Raw genomic sequence first — 24,274 nt, 5'->3', positions numbered from 1 at the left:
TTCCGTTGGCCATATACAGATGGCGGCACGTGTATAGTATCAGTTTGACATTGTTCATGACATTTGAATCCACTTAGATATTATCGGAAATTCAAACTCAATTGAAATATTGAAAACAATCGGACAGAGTGAATTTACAGCAAAAAAAGCATCTGAGAGAAGAAGAAAAGGTAAGAGTTTTCATTGGTTTATGTAACTTGAAGATCAATCGTTAACTTTTTTTGCTTCTTTCCACAATTTTCAAGACAAAAAGTTGAAATATGAGTGCAGCACACGAAGACAGCGGATTCGATATTATAAATTGGACAGATGAAGCGGCCACAGTGATAAGCGATGTAAAAGGTCACGTTCGACAGATTTCCATATCAACCACTTTGCCATCAACTGAACTCGAGATTTACCTAAATTGTGAAACATTAGAAGCGAAAAAGTTCACCATTCGACTGTCCAGCGATGGATTTCGAATTGTTAGCAACACATTCGACCAAATCGACGATTTAAATGGATTCCCATATGAAACACCATATGCACTATTGAATGAACTTAGTCCAGCTTACACCAATTCCTTTGGCAACGAACTTAGCAGAGCATTGTCTAATCTTGAAGGAAGATGTGATTAATCCATTTTTAATACCAAAAATTTGAACCATTCAAACTCGCGACAATTTTTTACATACGCTTTTTCATACGATGAATTTTAGTTTTATAATGTGATTGATTGTATTGGAACGTTATTAAGATAAATAAAATGGTTCAGATGACTAAAGCCGAAACCCAAATCAATGCTGTGTGAAAAATCAGAAAAAAAGAATGAAAAGAATTCCTAAAAGTGAAATGGCTAAGTCATCGATGACATCTTTTCCAGCATGTACCAATTGTTTCACTTGGACCATTGGGCAATGTTTACATTAGAACTGGAGGATCTCATCAACATCGCTTGACTCAGGTTGACTGTTGCAAAGCGAGTATACCCAAAACATTAGTTGAATGGAAAAAAGATGTGATTTTGCGTTTCCATACCAAGAGTCAAAGTTACTTCGAAGAGTTTTGATTGAAACAATGATAAAATTAAATTTTTCATTCATAAACATTTGATATGCGAGTACTCTTTGTATCTGTATAAATTTTACTACGCATTTCGAAATGTTATGATCAATTTTTGCCTCCCCTTTTCATATACATATCATTTTAAATGAAAATATCAATTTAATCAATCACTTCCATATAATTTAAATAAAACACCATTTCTCTTCTTTTTTCAAATATAGTTTCATTGACATTTTCTATAAATAAAATTTTATTAAAAATATCTGCAAAAAAAAAAAAAATTAAATAAATTGGAAGAAAGATATGCTCATTTGTCGGTATACTTAAAAATTGCTTTAAATAAAACTATTTTACATTCGTTCATTTCATTCTTCTTCTCCTTCTTCATTTTTATCAGTACAAATAAATTGAGTTGAGATTTCCTAGTTGCAGTTCGTTAAAGTTCTGTTGTAGTCTCGGCTTCGGAACGATCCAAACCGTTCAAGTACATAAAATTGAAGTCATTATAGTCACGTTTGCTAAACGTAACATTTTCATTGCATCGAGAATGATTCTGACCGTCAAGAATCCTGTGTTTGAACAATAAAAGAACGTCAAGAATTATTCAATTGTTAGCAATCTCGGAAAGATACTTGAAATTTTGAATGGAAAATTGAAACAAAAAAAAAACAGTAAACAAAAATGCGTTGATTGCATCAAATACCTTGAGTAATAGTTTGACACTGGCGATACGTCATGCATATTATCCTGAAAACTAAGTCTCGATCCCATCATTCGAGACGCTTCAAATTGAGCGGGTGGCGATGCTGGTATCCGATTATTTCGCCCGAGCGTATTGAAATTATTTTCATAGGTTCGTTCAGTATGATTTGATCCATAACTGCAATCATCATGGAAATGATATACATTCAGTGGCGTACGAAAAAAAAACTGGTGGAAAAAATTGCAACTTACCCATACTGACTGCTATTTCTATGTGGCTTAATTCTTCCTAATGTGAGTGAACCTATGTTTAAGTGATCATTAATGGCATTTGGTGCAATGGCATTCGATTGCAGTCGCATGTTTCGGCTTAATGTGCTCTCCTCATGCATATTCGGGTGATTGTTCATATTGCGTTGTACTGTCGACATTCCTGCTGTTGTCGCTGACGAATGGGTTGGGCTATTTCCGCCTGGTGATGAAAAATAGAAAACAATCGAAAAAAAAACATAAATTATTAGACTCAATCAAGTTACGACATGTGATCAAAGGAATGTATCTCACCATTTTTCTTATGTGTAATATAGCTGACGTTGTCTAAATTAAATGCATGATTCTTTGAGCTAAAATCCAATTGTAGATCGTCGACTTCGTCATTGTTGACGGCCATTGCGAGCACTTGAGTTTCGTACTCTTTCAACTGTGACTGTGTGTCGCTGTGCTGTGAATTCGGCCGACTGCTCACCATCATCGTGTTCATGGTGTCATAATTTTTGATGCTTGACGTTGTATTTATCGAAGCGGCTGTGTATTGTCTCATGCTTTGTTTGAAATTTGTGTACTTCGCCCACGATCTGCACATGTAGATGATGCCGAATAGGCCAAAAATCAAAATGAGCAAAGCAACTGCGATCAGTGTGTATGGGAAAACGTCACTTTTAACAATGACCGCCGTTTTTGTCTTTTTTATTTGATCATCACCACCAGCAACGGGACTGAAAATGCCCTGGGCCGTGGCACGGGCAATATTCGATGCTTCGTAATTGATGTCAGTTTGAGCAATTTTCTCGAAGAATTGCGATTGGATGAGTGCATCGTTTCGATCCAAAATTTTCTCCGTTTTCGGATCGATGATATAGAACCAAACATCCGTTGCGTCTGGGTTTTCCTCCATCAAACCATTATCATTCAAATATTGTCGATTGCTAAAACCTTCGATCATTACAATGTTTCCATGGGATTTCTCCGCCAGCAATTGCTTCAGCGAGTTGGAGTGGACGCGCAACGATTTTGGTGGTAAGTCCGAAAAAGCAAGTGCCAACCGATTGGCATCGGTTAAAAAGTTTATCACAATTCGAGCTTTAGTTCGTTTCGTTTTCTCGTCCATCAAATCGCCATTATTGTCAATTGCCTCGGTGAAAAAGATCAGCGGTAGTTTTTGAACGGATTTCAAGCTGCGTTGCACTTTCAACACACCGGTATCTTCAGCAATAACAAAGTAACTGCTTGGTTTCGAGGAATCATTCAATGAACTGTCATCGAAGATGCGATACTTGATTTTTCCATAATCGCCCGAATCCTTATCGATCGCCTTCACTTGAAGGATTGACATATCGATAAAAGCTTCCGGCTGCACTGTCGCATAATAAGTGTTATTTTTGGCATTCGGACCCAAGCTCGACTCAATTATAAACTCTGGAGCGTTATCGTTTTCATCCAACACGGCAATGGTGATTTTTGCTAAATTTTTCATCGGATTAATGTAATACTTTTCCGATGATATCGTCACTGTTAACTCGTATTGCTTTTTAATTTCATAGTCTAATGGCTTTCTCAAGCTGATAACGCACGAGTTTTGAATCAACGTAGCAACGAACGTTTCACTTTCATCTCCATGCGTTACTTCGCATTTTAAACGCAAATTTTGCTTTCGAACGTTGTCAATGTTTGCAATTTCTAGGAATTTTATGGTCGAATTCACACGAATCGCTTCGGAAATGCTGCATTTATAGGCGTCCATTGAGAAACCAACATCAATCATTTCGGTGTGTCCCAAGTTAATCGGAGCCGATTCTTTGTTATAATAAACGGTATTGTTTACTGCCTGATCGTCATTGTTCATGTGTCGCACAAATACCGTCAACGATGTGATGGCGGCCAATTGTGGTTCGCCCAAATCATAAGCGCGTACATCGATTTGATATTCCGTGTCATCGTCTTTGCTGAGCAGCTCTTTGATTTTAATGACCGCACTTTCCGAATCGATTTGGAAGTAAGCCAATGCTTTACCACGGCCAACGATTTCATAGCGCACGGCATTGCCTGGATACGAGCCATCGCCATCGGTAGCTTTAACTTCGGCCACTTCACTGCCAATCACCTGATCGTCATTCAATGTTATTGGTCCCAAAATATGCGTAAACACTGGAGTCACATCATTTCGATCCTCGACCATAACAACAACGCGTACAAAATCGCCCGTTTGATTTCCCACATTTTCAAGTGTACCAATGATCAATTCATGCTTTTTATCGGCTTCATAATCTAAATTACGGATTGTCTTCACTTCACCAGTTTTTGCATCTACTTTAAATAGATCGCTGCGACCGTCACGTAACGCATATGTGATTTGCTTCACCGAATCCGGATCGACGGCTTTAACCGTGGTCAAATGATAATTTGGTATATTTTCGGGTACTTTCACTTCGATCAAGGTATCGGTGAATGTTGGCACCTCATCGGGTATGTCATTGACGCGAACTGTCACCATTGTCGTACCGATTCGCGGTTCAGTAGCTCCATCCTTTGCCGTAATCATAAATTTATACATGGATTTGGTTTCGTAATCGAGTTTCACTTTTGTTCGAATTTCACCGGTCGACGCGTTGATTTTGAACGGTACATCTTCGGGCAAATAGTATGACACTTTTGCATTGATCCCTTCGTCGGCATCGTGCGCATGAACAAAACCAACAAAGCCATTTTCACGGCCTTCATCCACCACAAACACGTACGGATTCATTTGATCATCGAATTCGGGATTTTTGTCATTGATATCGGTCACCTTAATGTTAATGGTGGCACTGCTCGACAAACCGCCCGTGTCTTCAGCACGAATTATCAATTGATAACGCGTTAAATCTTCACGATCCAATTTCCTACTGACCGTTATGATACCATTGTCATGCATGCTAAATTGCCGCAAATCATCACCGGACACAATCGTATACGAAATGGTTTCATTCTCCGGATCTTCAGCATGAACATTTACAACGGACGAATTAATTTCAGCACCCTCACTAATTTGCACTTCATAAACTGGTTTTGTGAATTTAGGCGGTCGCAAATTTGGACCAGGTGTTACATAAACTTCGACAATCGTTTGTGATGACAGCTGACCGATGTCTGTCGCTTGAACCGTGATGCTATAGTGTTCACCCGATACCAATTTGCCTTTGGTTTCAATCACACCGGTTTTTTCATTGATCATAAATTTATTCATTCCATTGTTTGACACGTGATAGATTGAATAGGTGATCACTGCATTTTCACCTTCATCATTGTCGGTTGCTGTGATTTGAGCGACGAAACGTCGGTTTTCACCAGCCTTCACATTAACCGGATCGTACATTTGGAATTTGGGTGCGTTATCATTCTTATCGATCAACGTTACTGTCATACTAAGCGGTGCACTGGCCGCATTTGAAGCTGCTTCACGAGCTACCAATTGAAATCGATACACACCCGGATTGGGTGGATCACGATCTAAACCTTCCTCGTTGACGGTCAAATAACCAGATTTCGAAATGAGGAACGATGGCGTTGTTAATTCAAAAATATACTCTGGCTTTGGATCGGCCGTATTTAAATCTTCATCGGTGATTGAAAATAAGATGGGTTTGCCGTTTGCGTTCAACACTTTCGTTCCAATCGATGAGTTTTCATCAACAAAACCGACAACAGCTGTTGCATTAATCACCGGTGGACTCGTGTCCATTTTCTTCACTTTAATGGTTAATTTGGCTATTGTGAAGCGCTTCTGTGGCGAAACCTCTTCAGCCTTAACCACAATTTCAAATTCATTTGCCACATTTGCCTCGACTACTTTGATATGCTTTAGAATGCCCGTACTTTCATCGATGGCAAAATACTCGTTATAGTTTGATGGCGATCCTTTTGCAAACGAATATCGAATCGGTGCACTGATCGTATCTAAATCTACGGCTTGAATACGTTCCGGGTGAACGGGTAGAACACCTTGCAGCACACCAACCGAAACCGATGCCGTATACTCGGGATTTATACAGGCGCCGTCAAGTAGAACACATCCACTGCAAAAAGAACAAGTAGTGAACGAATTTAGTTCGAGTTTTATTTTGATTCCTATGGTATTTTATCATAGAAGATTCGTTTTGATAGAGAAGAAGAAAAGGAAAGCTTCTTCGGGCAGAAAAAAAATTCTTCGAGCAAACAAAATTCTTGAAGTGATACATACCCATAGATAAAAGATGGATCCAAGTCATCGGAATCTTGAACATTTATCACAACCGTTGACGTTGCCGTCATTCGTTCTGACACATTTCGCGCTCGGTCCTATTGAAAGAAGCAAAAGAAATGGAGATTCCATTGAGTACTCATTTGATAAAGACTACCTAATGCTTTTTAAACATCGACTAAAGGTCGAATTTGCGAAAAAAGATCGAATTTTTGACAAAAGTTCTAAGAATTTAAGAGAAAAATTCAAATTTCAGGAAAGAAATTTATGATTTTCATTCTAAAAACGTTAAATTTTGCAAAAATCTTCGAAATTCATTCGAAAATCGACGTATATTTCCCGTTCATCACATTCGACACATACCGATGCAATGACGGTTAAATAGTATTTCTGTGTTCGTTCATAGTCTAGGCTTTTTGATAAGGTAATTTGACCCTGATGTGGAAACGGAATGGAAAAAATGCCATATCCATCGTTTGCTGTGAGCGTAACTTCGCTGGTGTAATTGTTCGTGCCTTCGATGATAAAATATTCGACTAATCCATTGACGCCAGCATCAATATCTTTTGCAGAAAGATCCTTGAAAACGGTCGTTCCAATTTGGGTCGACTGAAAAGAAATTCGTCGTGATGGCGAAACAAAAACCATAACATTTCAATTATGAAATTCAACACATAAAAAAGCGGTTGTTAGGCAAAGAGCTATAATCAATGCCAAAACAATACAACAAAACAGTGAACAATCGAAATGGATTTGCATCGGGGAAGAAAGAACAAAAAAAAAAGAAGTACCTCGGGCACTGTTGTTTCGTACGGTGTATTTTGAAATACTGGAGCGTTATCATTGATATCGGACACGCGCACTATAACTGGAATATTTCGTTTTCGTCTTGATGATCGGATTGTGCATGAGACCTAGAAACAAAATGGTGTGCAATTCAAATAAACCCAAACGAAATTTCCATTATTAGCATGTTTTTTCTGTGGTTGTTTCCATTGCGGAAAATCGAGTGCAGACACAAATGTTTACCTGAAATATAATATGACTAAGGTTTTCAGCATCACGGTCAAGTGGCTGCAGTAGTTGCAATGATTTGCCATTGAGCAAGAATATTGGATTGCCTTTGGCAAAGTTCAATTCTAATGCGATTTCCGTGTATGGATCACCGAAAATGGGTAGCTCGGGCGGAGTTGTACGTTGATCGATGACTGGTGGAAGCGAATGGCCGATTTATTTTCGGTTCAAGCGGTGTTTGATTGTGATGGTGTTGATGGCACAGACAGGATTCGGTTGATTTATGTGTGAACGACATTCGAAAACGAAAGACATGCAAATAAAAACAAAAGTGAAACGGAACAAATCGTAAATTAATGATATGAACCGGCGATATCTATTCAAAATAGCACTCTCGATCTTCGGTTTTCCTTCTTCTTCTCCTACTTATTCTTCTTTAAATCGAAGCGAAGATTGAAACGTGCAAAAAGAAAGCGAAACAAGTCAAATCAAATCAAAGCCACATTGAAATGGCATACAAAAAGTTGTAAAACTTACAATTTTCACGACTCTCCTCGATGTCTAAGATGATGTTCGTTTGGCCAGTTTCTACTTCGCATAGTTGATTTTTGGCCCATGTGCCAATCGTTGCTCTACATAATAGTATGTTTAGTGATACCAACAAAGCCAACCAATGAATCTAAAACGAAATGGAAATGAGAAGAGAGAAAAAGTGCGGACAGAGAGAGAGAGAGCGAGAGGAAGAGACAGAGAACAGACACGAAGAACATGAAGATAAATAAATTCGATTTGCATGTCAATTTGATTTTCACCCGGATTGAGAGCACAAAACAAAAATAGCCAAACACTTAATTACTGATATCGCCAATTTTATCGTTATTGTCATTTAAATCTTTCCACATGACAAAGAAAAAAAAATGATCAACCGCATGTACTACGCGAACAATTTGGATGGGATTTGTTTTTTTTTCTTAAATTCCCATTGAAGGTAAAGAAAATAAAACGAAAAAAAAATCTGAGAAAATATTAAGCTGAAAATTGAAACGAAGCAGAAAAAAAGCGAGTGAGCGGAAATGAAATCAGGTTGACACACAAAAATATACACAACAAAACAATATGTTTATTGAGAAAACTGAACACACAAAAAAATATGACAACAACAAACGACAATCGCAAGACAATCAGCATCGTCCAACGGAAGAAAAAAAAAGCACACACACGAACCCGAAAAAACGTAGACAATGAATTGAATAATTCATAAGATATGAAATATTATAATTTGTCATTTTCATTCGAATCAAGCAAAGATCTGTTCGGTGGGTAAGATTTTTTGTTGCAGAACCAAACCAAGAAATGATATACACTGGAGAGAAGAAGTGAAAAAAAGACACCAAGAATGAAAAACGACCATTTGCATTTGAATGTGCTCTGGACGAATGTGCGCATGGTGGCGGCGGCTTATTTTATGAACGAAACACACGAACAACACCAACAGCCACAACATAAACTGAACAGAGAGAGAGAGAGAGAGTGAAAAAAAAACAACACAATTTGATATTTACGTTTGTTTCGGTCGTCATTTCCAATTCTCAGCCGTTTTTATTTGTCTATTTTTGGTATGAAATTTTTCGACGATTAATTGCACATAAATTCCATGACATATTTCCTTCATTCTTTCTATTTCGGATTGTCGTTTGGACACAACCGAACAGTGCGCGCACACACACACACACACACACACAGAAGATAGAGAGTAATTCGTTCTTTTACAAAAACCATGTGCAAAAAATATCAATGATCATATAGCTCCTTTTTTGCTCCATCATTAAATGCAGAAAAAAAGTATTGCACACACAAAAATCACAGAAAACAGCACAACGGCAACAACTAACAACGAAAAAGAAAACTTCACGAGTTAAAAGAAACAATTATCGAAAAGCGAGGATTTTCATTAGCCATACACTTGTACGTGCACAAACTGTAAATGTTTGCAAGCCATTTGCAGCGAGAGAGCAAATAAATATGCTGTATATTACCACAATAAATTCGATCCGTTCGGAACGAGTTTGGGTTGGATGTGGCTGGTTGGAGAGTCACACAAGCGCGCGCGAATGTTGCTGTTGCGATCGAGAGAGTTTATAATGTAGCGGGATAAAGGAACGATTCAACTAGTTTTTACGCCAAGATCTTTTAACAAATTGAAAGTTAAAATAAAATCAAATGTGGTGTACAGCAACAATAAAAAGCGCAAAGCAGCGCAAGCACAATGCAAAAGATCAGCGTTATGCTCAGCGCGCGTACATACACAAGTGATGAAGAAAGAGAGCCCGAGAGATGAAAATAATAACCGCAACAGTTCTTGTGAGGTTGCAGCAAATCAATAACAATAATAACAATAAATCGAAAACCACAGCTCAAAATATCGAAAATTAAACGCGCAACCTCATAAATGGCTATTAAAGCAGTGTGGTTTTCTTCCTCTTCTTCTTCTTCTTCTTATTTTTTGCTCTTGCTGTCTTCTTAGTGTGCTTAATAATTGTATTTTTGTGTATAGTATAGGCGCGATATTGGCTCAATTTTTATGGTCACAATATTGATCGTGCATGTATTACGACGGGCATAAAGACAAAGAGCGACAGATACAGAGAGAAAGACAGAGCATTATCAAGAGTCACAGTCAAATTTCGTCACCCGAAGCCCGAAGGGAGACACCAAAAGAATTATTATGGCCAATGTTGGTTTGACATTCTGTTTATCTAGTTGTATGCGAAACAGATACACAATGATACACGCTCTATATGTGTGCGCATGTGTCTATGGAAAAGCTTTTGTATGACTGTGGCTAAAAGAGTAGGTGCCGATGGGCTGCAATATCCGCAACATCCGCATTTCGAATGAGGTGCAATAAAAAAAAGACAATGATAAAAAACAACCGTGCTCAGGCATCTTCGTTGGCCAACAACAACGACAAACGGCTTTCGAGATAATAATGCCTTTGACTTGATGGGTATATAGAGAAACGGGCTGTGCGCACAATTCAATTTTTTGTGTGATCATCTAACTCGATCCCACTATTTCTTTTTCTCTCTTCGTTCATTCGAAGAGCACGGTGACTGTAGCCACTGTGACTGAAGCCAATTAATCTGGATACCGCTTTTTGGCGTGACACCGCACTTTTAGCGGTAATTCAGTTTGGTGGACGCACAGCGTTTAAGTCATTCATTCAGCGCACTAGATTTTCGCGCATTCGATGAATCGGATTCGATTTAACTTTTTTCTTCTTCTTCTCGAAAACTATTCTTGTTTTTGGTATCTATCCACACACACAGCACTCACAATGTAGCTGTTCTCTTTAGCAATCGGTGTTTTTTTTTTTTGCTTCTTTACTCTACAATGTACATTCTCTCTGTTGTACCTTTCAGTTCAGATCGGTGGATTTGTTGTGTTTTGTTTTCATTCTTCAACATTTTCAGTTTTGCCGATACATTTTTTGTATTTCTGCTTCTTTTCATCGTATTTCATCTCGTTTGGTTTGCTTCATTCGAGTTTCTGTGCGCAGGAGAATGGATCGGTCGAGTACTCGCAAACGAACACTTGAAACAGCCAAAGCGGCAAGCACATTACACTATGCGATGCATTCTAGGTGCTTTTACATGTACAACACATCGTTGATACATATATACATATACTGACATAGACCCACATAGTAGAGCTGACAAAAAAGCGCACAACGCGCATATATGTGTATATGCATTAGGCATCGCGGGCTGGCTGACTGGCTGCTTCGATCGATCCAATACACGCATTTCTTGAATTGCCTTTCGCTTCGAGATAGTTTCTCTTTTTTTTCACCTCTCTATTCGCGTCCCGAAATATGCGGCGTGTGTTGTTGTTGTTGTTATTGTTGTTGTTGTTGTTGTTGTTGAAGAAGAAGGAAAAAAAACACACATCAAGAGAGAGAAGCTGAACAAGATGAAGTTGAGAAACACACACAGAACAAAAATACACGTATCGATTCAACCGAACGCGACACACAAAACACATAGGGCAACAGCAAACGAGCCCGAACGGAACGGAATGGAACGGAACGAAATACATCACGTAAATTGAATGCGCTCCCGCGTTCAAATTCAATTGCTGCTTTTCGACGATCCATTCTCCCATGAAATATTTAGTTTTATTAAGATTTTTGTCATTGTTATTGCTATATTGTTGGTTTGGGTCGCTTTTCATCATCACGTACATTTTTTGGGTTATTTCGCGGTGGTTGAGCTCTTAACGTGTCTCTCTCTCTCTCTGTGTGTGTGTGTGTGCGCGCGCAAGCGAAGCGTGCTTTTTCTCTAGTTCGCAACATTCTGCGGCTACTAGTCTCGAATTGAATGATACTTTACAATTACAATTAAATGGAGATTTTGAACGGCGTGAATATGCCTAGTATGTTGGTAACCGAAAAAAACAGCGACAAAAAGAAGTTTGAAGTGGAGCGAACAAAAAAAAATCGCGACTCAAATCAACCGCAAAAGAACGACAGCGCGGCGTGAACTAGAGAGTGAGAAACAGAATTGGAGTGCTGATACAGCATGAATCGAATAATGAAGAAGAGATTAAAAGAAAATTAAAAAGAAAAATGGCGATACATTTGCTTCAATTCAGTCAGTCAGCGAGTTGTGCACACACACACAGGCACACCGAGGCAGAGAGAGAGAGAGAGATAAAAAAAAGAGTCTAATGAGATCAAAGCCAATCGGGTACGTGATGCAAGGTAATGGTGTAATGTGACACTATCGAAAATTGAGTCGGTTCAAATTCGAAAATGTTAACGGAATTAAATCAAATGACACACATCCACACCGCATAACCACGTTCACTCAATCATCCACACAGCGACGCATGAACCAAAGGCAAAAAAAATATCCAATCTCTGTCTCTCTAACAATCATTAGGGCTAAATTATTATTGAAAGCGAGACTAGCAATTACACACAACAAGAAAGTGTATGGTTAACCATCGAAATTCGGTACGAATAATAAACTCCAATCACGACAACGATGACGACGAAGGAAACCAAAAGGCGAGAAAAAAAAAATCATATAATATTTCATATCTCGCGAACACCAAGAGAGAGAGAGAGAATATATCAACTAATATATTAACAACGAAAAAAAAGACAAAGGTACAGCGCGCACATTTACAGTTACAACGGCTGCGCTTTTGTATCGTTTAAAAACACCGTTCGTTCAATTTTTGTTGTTGTTGTGTTCGTTGTTGTTGCTGTTGCTCGTATGGATTCCATATTCATATAATATGTGAATTATGTGTGTTGCGGCTGCACCAATTAATGGAATAGCGAACACATAACTTGTTTTGTCTTGCCATCGCACATCGTATAAATGAAAACAGTGCAAAAATGTCACACGGATCGCAAAAAATTAAAATGAAGACAGAAAAAAAAAAACTGATCAGAACCAGCCAAGGCGAGAAGAAGAACGAAACACAACAAAAAAAAAAATCGCACACATCGCACAAACAATAATGCATCATGTGTATTTATGCGAACAAAACATGAACGAAACAAAACACAACAACAACAAATTATTGAGGCTAACTGTGTCTTTTGCAATTAGCACTCATTTGGCCGATGCACTAGTCTTGCGGAAAATTTACGCTTGTCGCGACAAAAAAAAAAAAAAATTAGGAAGCAAACAAATTACCATCAAGAAGAAGAAAAATGAAATATGACCAAATAAACAGGTAACGTGCCTTGATTCACACATGTACAAAGAGCGGTACAGACGAAACAAAAGAAGCGAAAAAGAAACTAAGCGAGATAATCGCTAGACGGACAAGAGATAAAATGGTCTAACACATATTGTTCGCCGTCATGATTAACATCGAAAATGTAAAAACCAGATATAGAGATAGAGTGAGAGAAATAAAAAGACAGACGTAATGTGATTTAATTCAAACAAACCTGTCGCAATTTTCGAACGGCACAGCATTTGATTTTCAATTCCATTTGGTATATGAATATAATCAGCAAACGTGCGCACTTTCGATGGCACTCGATTTACTTGTTTCTTTCCTTCTTTTTTTTTCTTCCAAATATACACACTCACTCACTTGCGTTTGCATTCGTTTGCAAATGCCGATGCACACTCGATGATTAAGCCCGGGAATTTGTGTTGTCAACTGTTTGTTTACGGTTTTTGGTAAGCATTTTATTCCGTTGTTAACCGAAATAAAAACCAAAATGTTATTTCCTGGTTGTAAGTCATTTACTTTTGGTTATTTTTTCGTTGATTTTGACAAAATTCAAGCGATGTGTATATTTCAAATGGGTTTGCTTTTCTCGTTACGAATGTTTGTGTATGTATTGAACGATCGATATGACACAGAAAATTATTTTTTCTCTTTTCGTTTCTCGTGAAAGCCTTACAAACGAAGCACTTAATACATAATAATTTATGAACAATATACACTTATGAAGGAATAATGGTGTGATTACAAAACAATAAATAGAAATGCACTTTGTTGTCGACAGAAAAGAGAAATAAACAAAAAATTACAGCGGCTGGTCTACATTTGACTGCACAATCACAAAACCACCCGACACTTCTATGGCTTCGATGAACCTATATCGCGCGACAATGTATGAGAGAGCAAACGTTAAAATACCACACACACGCACTGATAATTATGGTTCTTTAAAAAAAAAAAAATACAAAACACCAGTCAAACGAAGTAGGAAAAATTCAATTAAATGCCGAGATACACAAAACAAAAAAAACCAATTGCTGGTCAACCAAAAGTATGAATGATGTCGACGATGGTGATGATGGTAAAGTGTACGCGCATTGACACACACAGCGCGACCATTTATGTTCAACGAATAAACAAATGAACGAATCAAATAATTAAATAGATAAATACGATGGCAAAATAATGAAAAGAGCGTGAGCGCGGTATGTGAGAGAGATAGACACAGGCAAAACAAATGAACGGCCAAACAAAATATCCGTTATGCGGAAATACAGTTTTTCAAATGCACGATGAGATTGGTATCAGTCGTGCGCACTGTATGTGATGTATCTATGCCTCTATTTGCTCGTTGACTCTCGTCGTCGTCGTCATCGTCGTCGTCGTCGTCGTTTTTGTCGTTCGTCTCTGGTGGAGAGATGCTGTAGTTGCGCGCAACGTTCTACAATTCACTGAACACCAACCACTCAGTGTGTGAGCATGCCGAAGTAGGCTTCAGGCACCTGTTACACATGCAGAGAGAAAACAGCACACACAGAGAGCGAAAGAACGTACGATCACACTGGCAATAATCAAATAAAAACGGCACAACTGGCAAACACACAACTCAGCTCTTCGCGGGATCAACTCTCTAAGCCCGATTATAATGTCTTTTCCTGCGACCGCACTCAAAATGCTCAGCACTCCTCTATGCGAGAGAATGTTGTACAATGTGTGCACGAGCTGCAACGAAAAAAAAAACACACACGGTGCACAGGTATGGTTCAACTTGTTCCAACCTATCTATTTATATATAGATATACACTCATGCAATTTATATATAGATTTAGATCCACGTAGTATAAACTTGATGCGATTCCTTTTCGTTGCAAGAAATGCGCTCCAAAGCCCAATCACTCGAATGCAACAGCAAATTGTCGTATGTGTACCGCGATATATTCCTAATATACATATATATATATATATAAATTCATGTATCCACACTCGGAATAAGTCTCTGTTTTACTTTGCCAAGTTTAGCCGAATGTCGGTGCGCTTTATTTTTTTTAACATACGATACCAACGGTAGGCCATGCTCAACTGATTGAATTGTTTGTTTTTATTGTGCAGTCGACAGGTAAATTGAAGTTAAAACCCAAAACGACAACGATTTATTTTCATTCTCTCTTCTTTCTACACCACACACATTTGGTCCGTCTCTCTATCTGTATGTGTGTAGGTATGTATACGTCGATGTATGTGTTACAATATGCTTGAGCTATGTGCTCCATTTGTGTACGTGTGTATTGGTGAATGGCTTCAATTCTGCCGTGCACCACACAAGAGCCAGAGTTGGTCCACACTATTCGCCGTACACATTCGGCTTAGCGTTGAATTTCCTTCTGTCGCAAGATTTTGTGACCAACACTGAGCCAATACACTGCGATGTCGTTAAATGTCTCTCTCGATGGCTTTCCTTTACCATCGAGAAGTGAATGCGATGATCGCGCGCAGCGTAGCACAGGTCTCTTTCGAGATGATGATAATGGCAATAACAAAAATCGCTTTCGATGTATTTGTGTTGTACTCTTTATTGCTGCTGCTGCTGCTGCTGCTGTGGCGGCGTGGTATTGTGCAGAAGTCGGCAAGAAGAGTGCGAGCGACGAGAAGCGAATTAAAATGTATTACAAGCGGTCCGAAATGCAACGAAAAATTGAGTCGTGTGCGTGTGAAACATATTCCAAGCTTTTTTTTTTTATTCTTCTTCTCTTCTCCCGATTTTACACACAAGCCTAATGAGTCAGCATTCGTTCGTTCGTTCGTTGATTCGTTTAACACTCATACATTTACACGTTCAGCGTATGTGAATGCTTCGTGTTGCTTGTTCCTTTTTATGATCGTTCTGTTGTGTGTGTGTTTTTTTTTCATTGCAGTTGCTTTTGTTGTTGTTTTTGTTTGGGCTGTTTTGTTCCTCTGCTTCTTCTTTTTCTAATTTTCTTTACTTTTCGTTGATTATAATGTTAAAATGTAGTGAATATGTGTAGTAAGAGACGCAGTGAGTTACGAAAAAAAAATGGACTGGTCTAATGGTTAATGGACAAAATTATAGTGATCATCGATGCAGAGACGTGAAGCAAGACGGGAAAAAGGCATTTACGAGCAGCAACAACAATAATGACGACGGCCGTGGTGGTGGCGGTGAGCATGCAACGGCCAATGTATGTAAAAAAGACGATGATCTCAACCCATACGAAAATATCATGATGAAGAAGAAGAAGAAGTGAAGAAGAAATTGAGCAGAAGAGAGGGAGAGGGAGAGAGAGAGAGATGAAGAGAGATGAAAAAAACAGCACACACACACTCGCCATGCGATGCGAGTGGCTACCCTGAATTCCACAGGATCTGTGTGGCGTGTTGGTGTGTGCGCATGTTTCAGCGTATGTACTTGCTAAACATTACTCCAGTGCGATGGAGAGAAGAACAAGAATGAGAACACGATATCGATGCACTTTGCGAAAAAGATGAATAAATTCGTTGTGTGCTGTTTTATTTGTTATTTCCTTCCTTTTTTGTTATTTCTTCTGTTGCTGCTGCTGCTGCTGCTCGATTCGGCTGTTTTTTTGTTGTTGCTGTTTTCGTATGTTGTACTCCGTGCTGGATTTTGTGTTGGGCGAACAAGTTGTCTAACGTCGTTCTTGCTTGAATGGTATACTCTCCAAGATACTATTTTTATGCTCTCGCATATATATGCGCGCGGCATTCGACTCGTTTTTATAACATATTTCGAATATATGCAAATGCATTCACTTTGGAAACGAAACATAGCCGAGAATCAGCAACAACAACAACAACAACAAATCAACCGCAATTCGAATCGCATTGCATTACAATTTTTGTTGTTGTTGTTGTTGTTGTTGCCGCCCGTTGCAACATACCAGAATGCATTCATTCGATTGATATTGATTTATTTCGGAAAATTGAATCGTGTTAATCGTAAAACGTTTCGGTTTGCTGTGGTTGCTGTTGTTACTCGTTTGTTGTTGTAATTTTTTTCTATTCTCACATTGCCGTTAAACTAAAGCAGTTTGCGGTACGTAGAATTTCATTGAAAAAGAAACTACAATCCCAAAAAAAGTCATACACGCTCGATTCGTTAAGATTTTCGGATTGGGTATCATTCTCTATCGTCGGTGTGTGAGTGTGTGTGTGTGTGTTTTTTTTCTCTCTGCTGTTGTACTCTCGTATTTCGTGTTGGTTTCTTCATTTTGCTTGTTGCGCGCAACTATTGCTGAATTCCTCTAATACTGGGTTTTTATCTGCTCGACAAAAGGTACAGAGAAGCAAATACACGACTGAAGAAGAAAAAAAAAGAGCAAACGAGGGGAGCGATCAAGCAAGAGACGCGAATCGTTTAGCTTCGAAACACCGGCCACAAAACAGCATTTGCGATGAACACAAGATATTGGAACAGAGAATAAATATACAAAAAGACCCATGAAGTTGAGCACAGAATTAAATAAAGCGCAGAAATGGGCAAGCGCGCACAAGTGCTGGGGATCGAAGACACGCGCACGCGGGGACGGCAGAAGGAATTGCATGTGCGCGAGTGAGCACAGGTTGATTATTATTACAGCATACTCAAATATGTTATATATAGAAATGTATGTATCTTATAGATTTCAAGCCATGGCATTATTTAATAGAGGAGAGTAAGATAGAGAATCTGTAGAATGTGTTGGCTGCTTGCTGGCTTGCTTGCTTGAGTTTTTTTTTCCCTCTTCTGTTCTGTTCTCGTTAGCGTTCAAATGCGATAGATTGGTACACTTATTATTACGTGTACATGTACACCTTCAACATTTCACATTCTATTCTAGATCATTGAGCTTGTTTCGCTTTCCTGTAATTTTTTTCGTGGCTGTTGTTGTTGCTGCTATTCCTTTGCTGTGTTCTTTTTTCTTGTTGTAGTTGTTGTTATTAGTCTTGAGGGTTTTTTTTTCTTCCTCCTTCTCGATCATACTTTTTTTTTGATTATTTCGTTGTTGCTGATCAATTTTTACGTATCAATGTATGGCCACATACGTATATGTGTGTGTTATTCTTTTTTTTCATTATTTTTTTAATCTACAGTGGAATATTCTTGAGTCGGTTTCTTTTAAGGCTTCTAAATATTCTGTTCGTTCATATTTTTTTTTTCTTCAAATTTTTTGCAGAATGCCTGCAAACCAATAGAATTCAGTACAATGGACATTAATCCCATTTCACATGTTCCATAACTTGAATGGTAGACCTGTTCGGTGTGTTACAACAGAAATCATTCTGAACATTTCATATTTCCGGCAAAGATTGTATTCGGTTCGCCTGTCATTCTGCTGGTGTGAGCACTGAACGTTTGTTACTCACTTTTTTATGGTCTCGTTCGATGATGTATTTTTTTTCGTTCTGTTTTGTTTCTTTAGTTGTTCCATCTGTTCATTTGGTTCATTAGGCGAAATTCAATTGCGAATGGTTGGCGTATTTACACTGCCTTTTACTGTTGTCGTCGTTGCTGTTGTTGCTTCGCAAAAAAAGCGAAAGAATTCAACAGAAATTCAAAGCGTTTTCTAGTCGTAATTTTCAATTGCGTTCTCAAGTAGCAGAAGAAGAAGAAAAAAAAAAAAAACTCTATCAAATCGAATCTGTTCTCTTTTTTTCTGTATTATTCTACTGTTAAATTTCTTGTTTGGCCTTTCCTTTCTGTATGTGTATTTTTTGTATTCGAATTATTATTCTCTTGCGCGCGTAAAAACTGGTTACGACACAATGGTCATGAAGTGAGATCTCCGTTGCGCACAATTAGATAATTAAATCTTAATTTTCAATAACCATTTATATCGGCGCGCATTAAAGTTCTCCAAATTGTGTATCAAGCCAACAAACGGTATCTTTATTCGCTGAATGGTGTCATAAGTCTCGGCTTCTTTTTTGTGTATATATTTCGTTAGAGCGAAAATTGAGTTTCTATTTTGTTGTTAATTTTTTTTTTTTGCTGACTGACACATTGCTTCTCAATCGTTGCTGCTTTGGCCATTTACCGTCGAGAATAATTACTGCTAATCCGAAATTGACGTGAATTCTAATCCATTTTAGGTTTATTACCATTTTTTTCGCTCTTTCTTTTTAGCTGAACTATGATTTGCCGTTTTAATGGTCTTTAGCACACACACACACACACACACACACAAAAAAAAACATCCATTCGATGTGCACAATGTGTCGTTGTCGTAGCCGTCAACAGCATCAACATCATCAACATCATCATGGAGCGGTAACATTCTTCAGATAAAATTCCATGCTGTCAAATCGGCTAAATTGATTAATCGATGCTATTTATAAAGCCATTGAGAACAATGAAATTTTTGCCCATATTTTCATGCATCATAAATGGTAAAAAGGCAAAATCAAAGACACAGAGATACACTCTTTCGTAATGAGCATTTTAAGCGTGCCGTTTAGCTGACTGAAATTGGACACAGAAACTGCAAATGGTTGAAACAACCAGACAGACATAAAACACAAGAATACGTAGAATCATTTCATGTTAGCCCGCGTCATTTATGAGCGAGCGCTCAGCGTACACATGGTTCACCTCAAAGCACACAAAACCAAAATCGAATGTGAACAACTAAGTTCGCATACGCCATTAAAGCATTGGCATTGGCATATTAGCACTTTTCTACCACTGTTAATCACTTTATTTCGTTTTTTCAATAAATGTCATGATTTTAATTTAGAACACTTTAAATATTGCGGTGGCTTAGCTAGGAAGAAGAGGTGCGCGCGAGCGCGCATACACGCTTGCGGTCAGTCGACAGGCCATCAGATTGTTGCAATGCAATTAAGAAATTTAGTTAGCATCTAATCAATTTAAATAGTCACAGACACACCGAGTGAGTGATAGATGCAGGGAGATAGATAGACAGAGGCACTCATATTGAATGCCATTATCTATCGTAATCATCGAAATGAATTTACGGTCAATATGCACTTTCTCACTCAAACCGATTTCATTTACATGAATGCCGCACCGCCGTCGCCGTTGCCGCCGCGCTTGCCTAGTTTTTATAGCCATGCTCATAAATTAGTTTTATTAATTTTTATCTTTGAACATCTCGTGGTGGCAGCTCCACGCACAATGAACGCTTCTATTTTCAACGCGCTTCCAGAATAACAACCAATTACAAGTGGAAAAAACAAATCGGTAAAACAAATTCAAGCGGATAGGCTTCAAGCTTTTTTTACATATACAGAGTGCATCGATGCTAGCAAATAAATCCATTCTCTTTGCATGATCGAGAAAGAGAGTGAGGGAGACTGAGAGAGAGAGAGAGAGAGAGAGAGAGAGAGAGAAAAAAAGAAAGAGAAACAGACAACGTATAATATCGGTTTGCACTAAGGAGCAAATAGATATTTATAGCCGTTAACACATTAACGATTCCTTGCAGTGAGAACGGTGCGCGCAGTTCATTATGCCCAGCGCATAATGTCCGAAATCAAATTTATGCAGGAATATTATTGGTAAATGAGTTTGTATGTTTTTTTTTTGCTAATTTCGACATTTTATCTAATCATTTGCATATGGCAAGCGCATAAATGATTTTGGACAGGCGATCCTAGGTAATGTGGCCGGTGTATGGTGGACGCTTGATAGTTTTTTTTTTGGTGTTTGTTAATCTCATCATAAGTTATTATTATGTTAATAACGTCGTTATTCATTTTCGATTTGTCTATTTCATTTAAATCGTGCACGCCATTTGTTGTTGTTTTGTATGCATAGATGGGTGATTTTTTTGTTCGTGGCTTTGATTTGGAAAGTTTACCATGGATTATGCATAGAGAGGGAGAGAGAGAGAGAGGGAGAGAAAAAGGCGAAATCCAAATACGACTTTTTGACGGCAAATATATCGGGGAAAAAAATCGATGCGATCGAAATCGCAAACGGTGTGTGTGTGTGTGTGTGTGTATGACTGCATGAGAGAGTGAGAGACTTTAGATGATTTATATTTACTTATCACTTGTGTATATTCAGATGATATTACACTCCATGCGAAAGCACTTAAAGAGCAATCATCATTTAAGTAGCAAAGGAAAGGAGAAGAAAAGAAGAAGAAGAAAAAAACACCTAACCAAGCCGACGACATCGATTGCGCCCACTTTCGTTAACAAGTGCATCAAGTTTTCGATTCGTTTTAATAATTTTATTTTTATTTTCAGTTGATTTTCGTGTCGATCGTCCACTCGAATTAAAAAGCGAACCGTTTGTTATTGAAGGTGCGCGCTCACGTTCGCTCGCTCTGATGTTTCCATTTTGTGCACTTGTGTGCGTTCCCATTTCCAAAACTTGTTTTGTGCGTCATTTCATTTCACACGGAGCAATTGCATCTCATTCACCTCTTTGTGTGAGAATCCAATTTATTACGTTGCATTTCATATGTCACAATTTTTGTGTGTATTTTTTGTTGTTGTTACTGCTGCTGCTGAAGCCATCGGGATTTTCGTTTCTCTTTCGCTTTTAATTTTCTTCTCTCAGTAAAAAAAAAAAGTCATTTTTATCTTGAGACAAATCTTCAGACACACCTGAAAAGCGGCACAGTATGCGATCGAGCATTTCAAGATTAAAGCAAACAACAACGAAAATTATTAACGAGATACCGTAATTGATCAAAACACAAAAAAAACAGGCAGAATTTCTTTTTCGTGAATCACATGACCCTGTGTGTAGTATGCACATGCACCACAAAACCTATCATCTTGATTGTTGGCGGCTTGAAGATCTCTAAGGCTACGAAGAAAAGAGATTCTTCATTTTTATTTTAACGAATCATCGCACTTAAGATATCCATATGAGATACGAAAGATCCATTCATGAATTAATGCCAAATGCAATCGATCCATACGTGAAGAACATTGTTTGACGATGACGACGACAATGCGAGAACATTTCCCTTTGGTTTTGCCCGTTGAATTTGCAGGCCAATTTATTGTGCAACATTCGAATCAAATAATGAGAAACAAATCACCGACTGATTGAAAACAACTGGTTTTTTTACTGCCACTGGATTTACCGAATGCGTTGTTACATGATTGCAGTGAAGAGAGAAGGGAAAAAGCACAATTCTACTGGAAATACGAAAACATATTGGTCATTGAATGGGTTACGCGGCGGTAAACATTTTATTTTTATTTCAATTTTTTTTTCGGAATCCAGTGTGGGAAAATTGGTGTTGTCGATTGCAATATGGCAATCATTGATTGCCCGAAGTTCGATCGAAACTTTGCAAAGGCAAAGAGGAGGAAAAATCAACGACTCAGTAGAAGCAATGAATGCTATTTTAAAAATTGCCGTAGAAATTGCAACAAACTGACTGTTTTTTTTTTATTATTGTTGTTGTTTTTTGTTGACTTTAGACAAATGTGAAGAAGAATCGTTCAAAAAAGAAGTAAAAAAAGACTCTCTCACCTTGAACGAGAGAAGGATACTGTGTGGTGTTAAAACCTGTAGATCTCAACGAAATGAATCAATTATATCACAATGAGCATTGTGTTGATTTCCTCTTACAACTTACACGTTCTTTTTTTCTTTTCTTCTTACCTATTTCATCCTTTGATTGCTTGAACTAATGCATTTCCTAAAAGTCACTCAAAAACTTAGACCATGGAGAAAATGAGAGAAAAAAAGAGAAGAATAAAAAAATTAACCATTTCAACCATAAATATTTCGTAGAATTCCTTCGTAGAGTGTGTGTGTGTGTGTAGTTTTTATGGTTGCGCATTTGAGCACATCTTGATGTTAGCGAATACAAAGAATAATTTCCAAAGCGCATTCACTCCTCCATGCATGAGTCATGTAGCCTGCGTGATATGTGTTCCTCTTGTTCTCGAAGAGATGAAGAAAAAAACACGCAGTAGAAGAAGAAGAAGCAGAATAAACACTAAAATGCATTGAGAAAAAATATGTGGCCTTCGTGTGTTCTTGTTCGCTCTCTCTCTCTCTCTCTCTCTCCCATTCATTTGTTGATATGATACGTTTCAACTTTACTCTACGCACAAGACATCTTCTTCTCCTTCGATGAATTCATACGAAAACATTGCGACAAGATCAACTTGAAATGAGTATTTTTTTTTTCGTTCTTCGGATGAAAGAATTTAACCCAAAAAAAGCATAATATTTTTGTCGCTTTAATTTGTTGAGATAGGAAATACCATTTATTAAGCAAAATGATCTTTTGACCAACAATTCATTTGTTGTTACTAATGGGCTAATCTGTTGTTCTATTCGGCGTGATTTATAAGAAATTTTGGATTAAAATGGCTGGAATTCTGATAAATTGATATCAAAATTGGGATGCTACAAACGTCCCCCTAACCGAAACGCATTTTCTTTTACTCGAACAATGATCGCAATGTAATTATAGATCGAAATTTGTTTTGCTCGTTTGATTGGAAGCCATTGAAGAAACAAACAGCTGATTACAGCGTTTTTAATGATATTTTAATCATATAATCACTATTTTGGAAAGAGCACATTTGTTTTCATTCTACCAAGACTATCGTTACGATCGATTTCGGTGGGTTGGATACATTTATTCTCAATTGCCTTTTCATGGGCAATGACAGTCCATTTTCAGCCCATTGATGCACGAACATTTCCTTAAATGCCGCCACTTTGTAGCGCTTAACCATATTTTTGTTTGAAGAGCGAAATTATTATCACACAATAACATCTGCCGTCTTTAAGCTGAAATACTCAAGCACAATTTCCGAAGACAGAACAAAATATCGTTGCTTTTATTCTGTTGATTGCTTCAGGTATTCCGATGCACCAGTTGAACATTTATTTTTATTGTATTTCTCGGTGCATTTTACAGAGTCGTACATATGTGAAGAGGTGAACTTTTCAAAATACCCTCACTCCCCTTCATGCCACATGCACGGTGTCAGCATGGTAGAAATGGTGACAAATTTAAAACCAATATGTGGCCATCGGTTCCGCGCTGCGTTTCTCAAGTGACAATTATATACGTTTTTTCTCTCTCTCTCTCTCTCTCTCTCGCTATTTTTTTTCATCTCATATTTACGAACTATTGTTTCGAATGTTAAACCATATTCCGTTCTCCAGGGATCATGGAATGTCACTCCAGTCAAACATTTATATTTATTTCTTTGTGTTTTTTCTCTCTCTTCTTCCATTTCGCATATGGAATAATTTTCTGTTTTTTGTTTTTGGTCAAAACAAGAAATTCT

General features: G+C 37.9%; 2 protein-coding genes across 4 annotated transcripts; one reads left to right on the top strand and one right to left on the bottom strand.

Moving 5' to 3' along the window:
- Positions 1–70: 70 nt before the first annotated feature.
- Positions 71–1,204, top strand: LOC129576752 (GSK3-beta interaction protein). Its single transcript, XM_055462340.1, has 2 exons — positions 71–170; positions 246–1,204. Exon 2 carries the CDS (start codon positions 261–263, stop codon positions 618–620), a length of 360 nt encoding a protein of 119 aa, XP_055318315.1. The 5' UTR covers positions 71–170; positions 246–260; the 3' UTR covers positions 621–1,204.
- A 23-nt stretch (positions 1,205–1,227) lies between these two features.
- Positions 1,228–15,096, bottom strand: LOC129576751 (cadherin-99C). 3 transcript variants are annotated; one of them, XM_055462338.1, is made up of 11 exons: positions 15,021–15,096; positions 13,230–13,890; positions 7,796–7,937; positions 7,274–7,452; positions 7,036–7,158; positions 6,608–6,853; positions 6,245–6,342; positions 2,314–6,080; positions 2,002–2,221; positions 1,751–1,927; positions 1,228–1,616 (listed from the first exon to the last, which is right to left on the bottom strand). In XM_055462338.1, exons 2-11 carry the CDS (start codon positions 13,272–13,274, stop codon positions 1,484–1,486), a joined length of 5,130 nt encoding a protein of 1,709 aa, XP_055318313.1. In that variant the 5' UTR covers positions 13,275–13,890; positions 15,021–15,096; the 3' UTR covers positions 1,228–1,483. The 3 variants fall into 3 exon arrangements, with proteins under 3 accessions (XP_055318313.1, XP_055318311.1, XP_055318314.1); XM_055462336.1 differs by having other exon boundaries at positions 13,230–15,096; XM_055462339.1 differs by lacking the exons at positions 13,230–13,890; positions 15,021–15,096 and adding an exon at positions 8,821–9,280.
- Between the last annotated feature and the right edge of the window lie 9,178 nt (positions 15,097–24,274).

This window comes from Sitodiplosis mosellana, unplaced genomic scaffold (genome assembly GCF_009176505.1).
Source record: "Sitodiplosis mosellana isolate CC-2019 unplaced genomic scaffold, AAFC_SMos_1.0 Smas_scaffold_6191, whole genome shotgun sequence".
NCBI lineage: Eukaryota > Metazoa > Arthropoda > Insecta > Diptera > Cecidomyiidae > Sitodiplosis > Sitodiplosis mosellana.
This window is presented reverse-complemented; position numbering and strand designations above follow the sequence as displayed.

Bases quoted from the DNA above. Each gene is read 5' to 3' on its own strand.
- LOC129576752 (XM_055462340.1), top strand. From the start codon at position 261: ATGAGTGCAGCACACGAAGACAGCGGATTCGATATTATAAATTGGACA.
- LOC129576751 (XM_055462336.1), bottom strand. From the start codon at position 13,274: ATGGAATTGAAAATCAAATGCTGTGCCGTTCGAAAATTGCGACAG. The intron at 7,159-7,273 runs GTAAACATTTGT...TTTTGTTTCTAG, and splicing joins TTAGTCATATTATATTTCAG to GTCTCATGCACAATCCGATC. The intron at 2,222-2,313 runs GTGAGATACATT...TTTCATCACCAG, and splicing joins TATTACACATAAGAAAAATG to GCGGAAATAGCCCAACCCAT.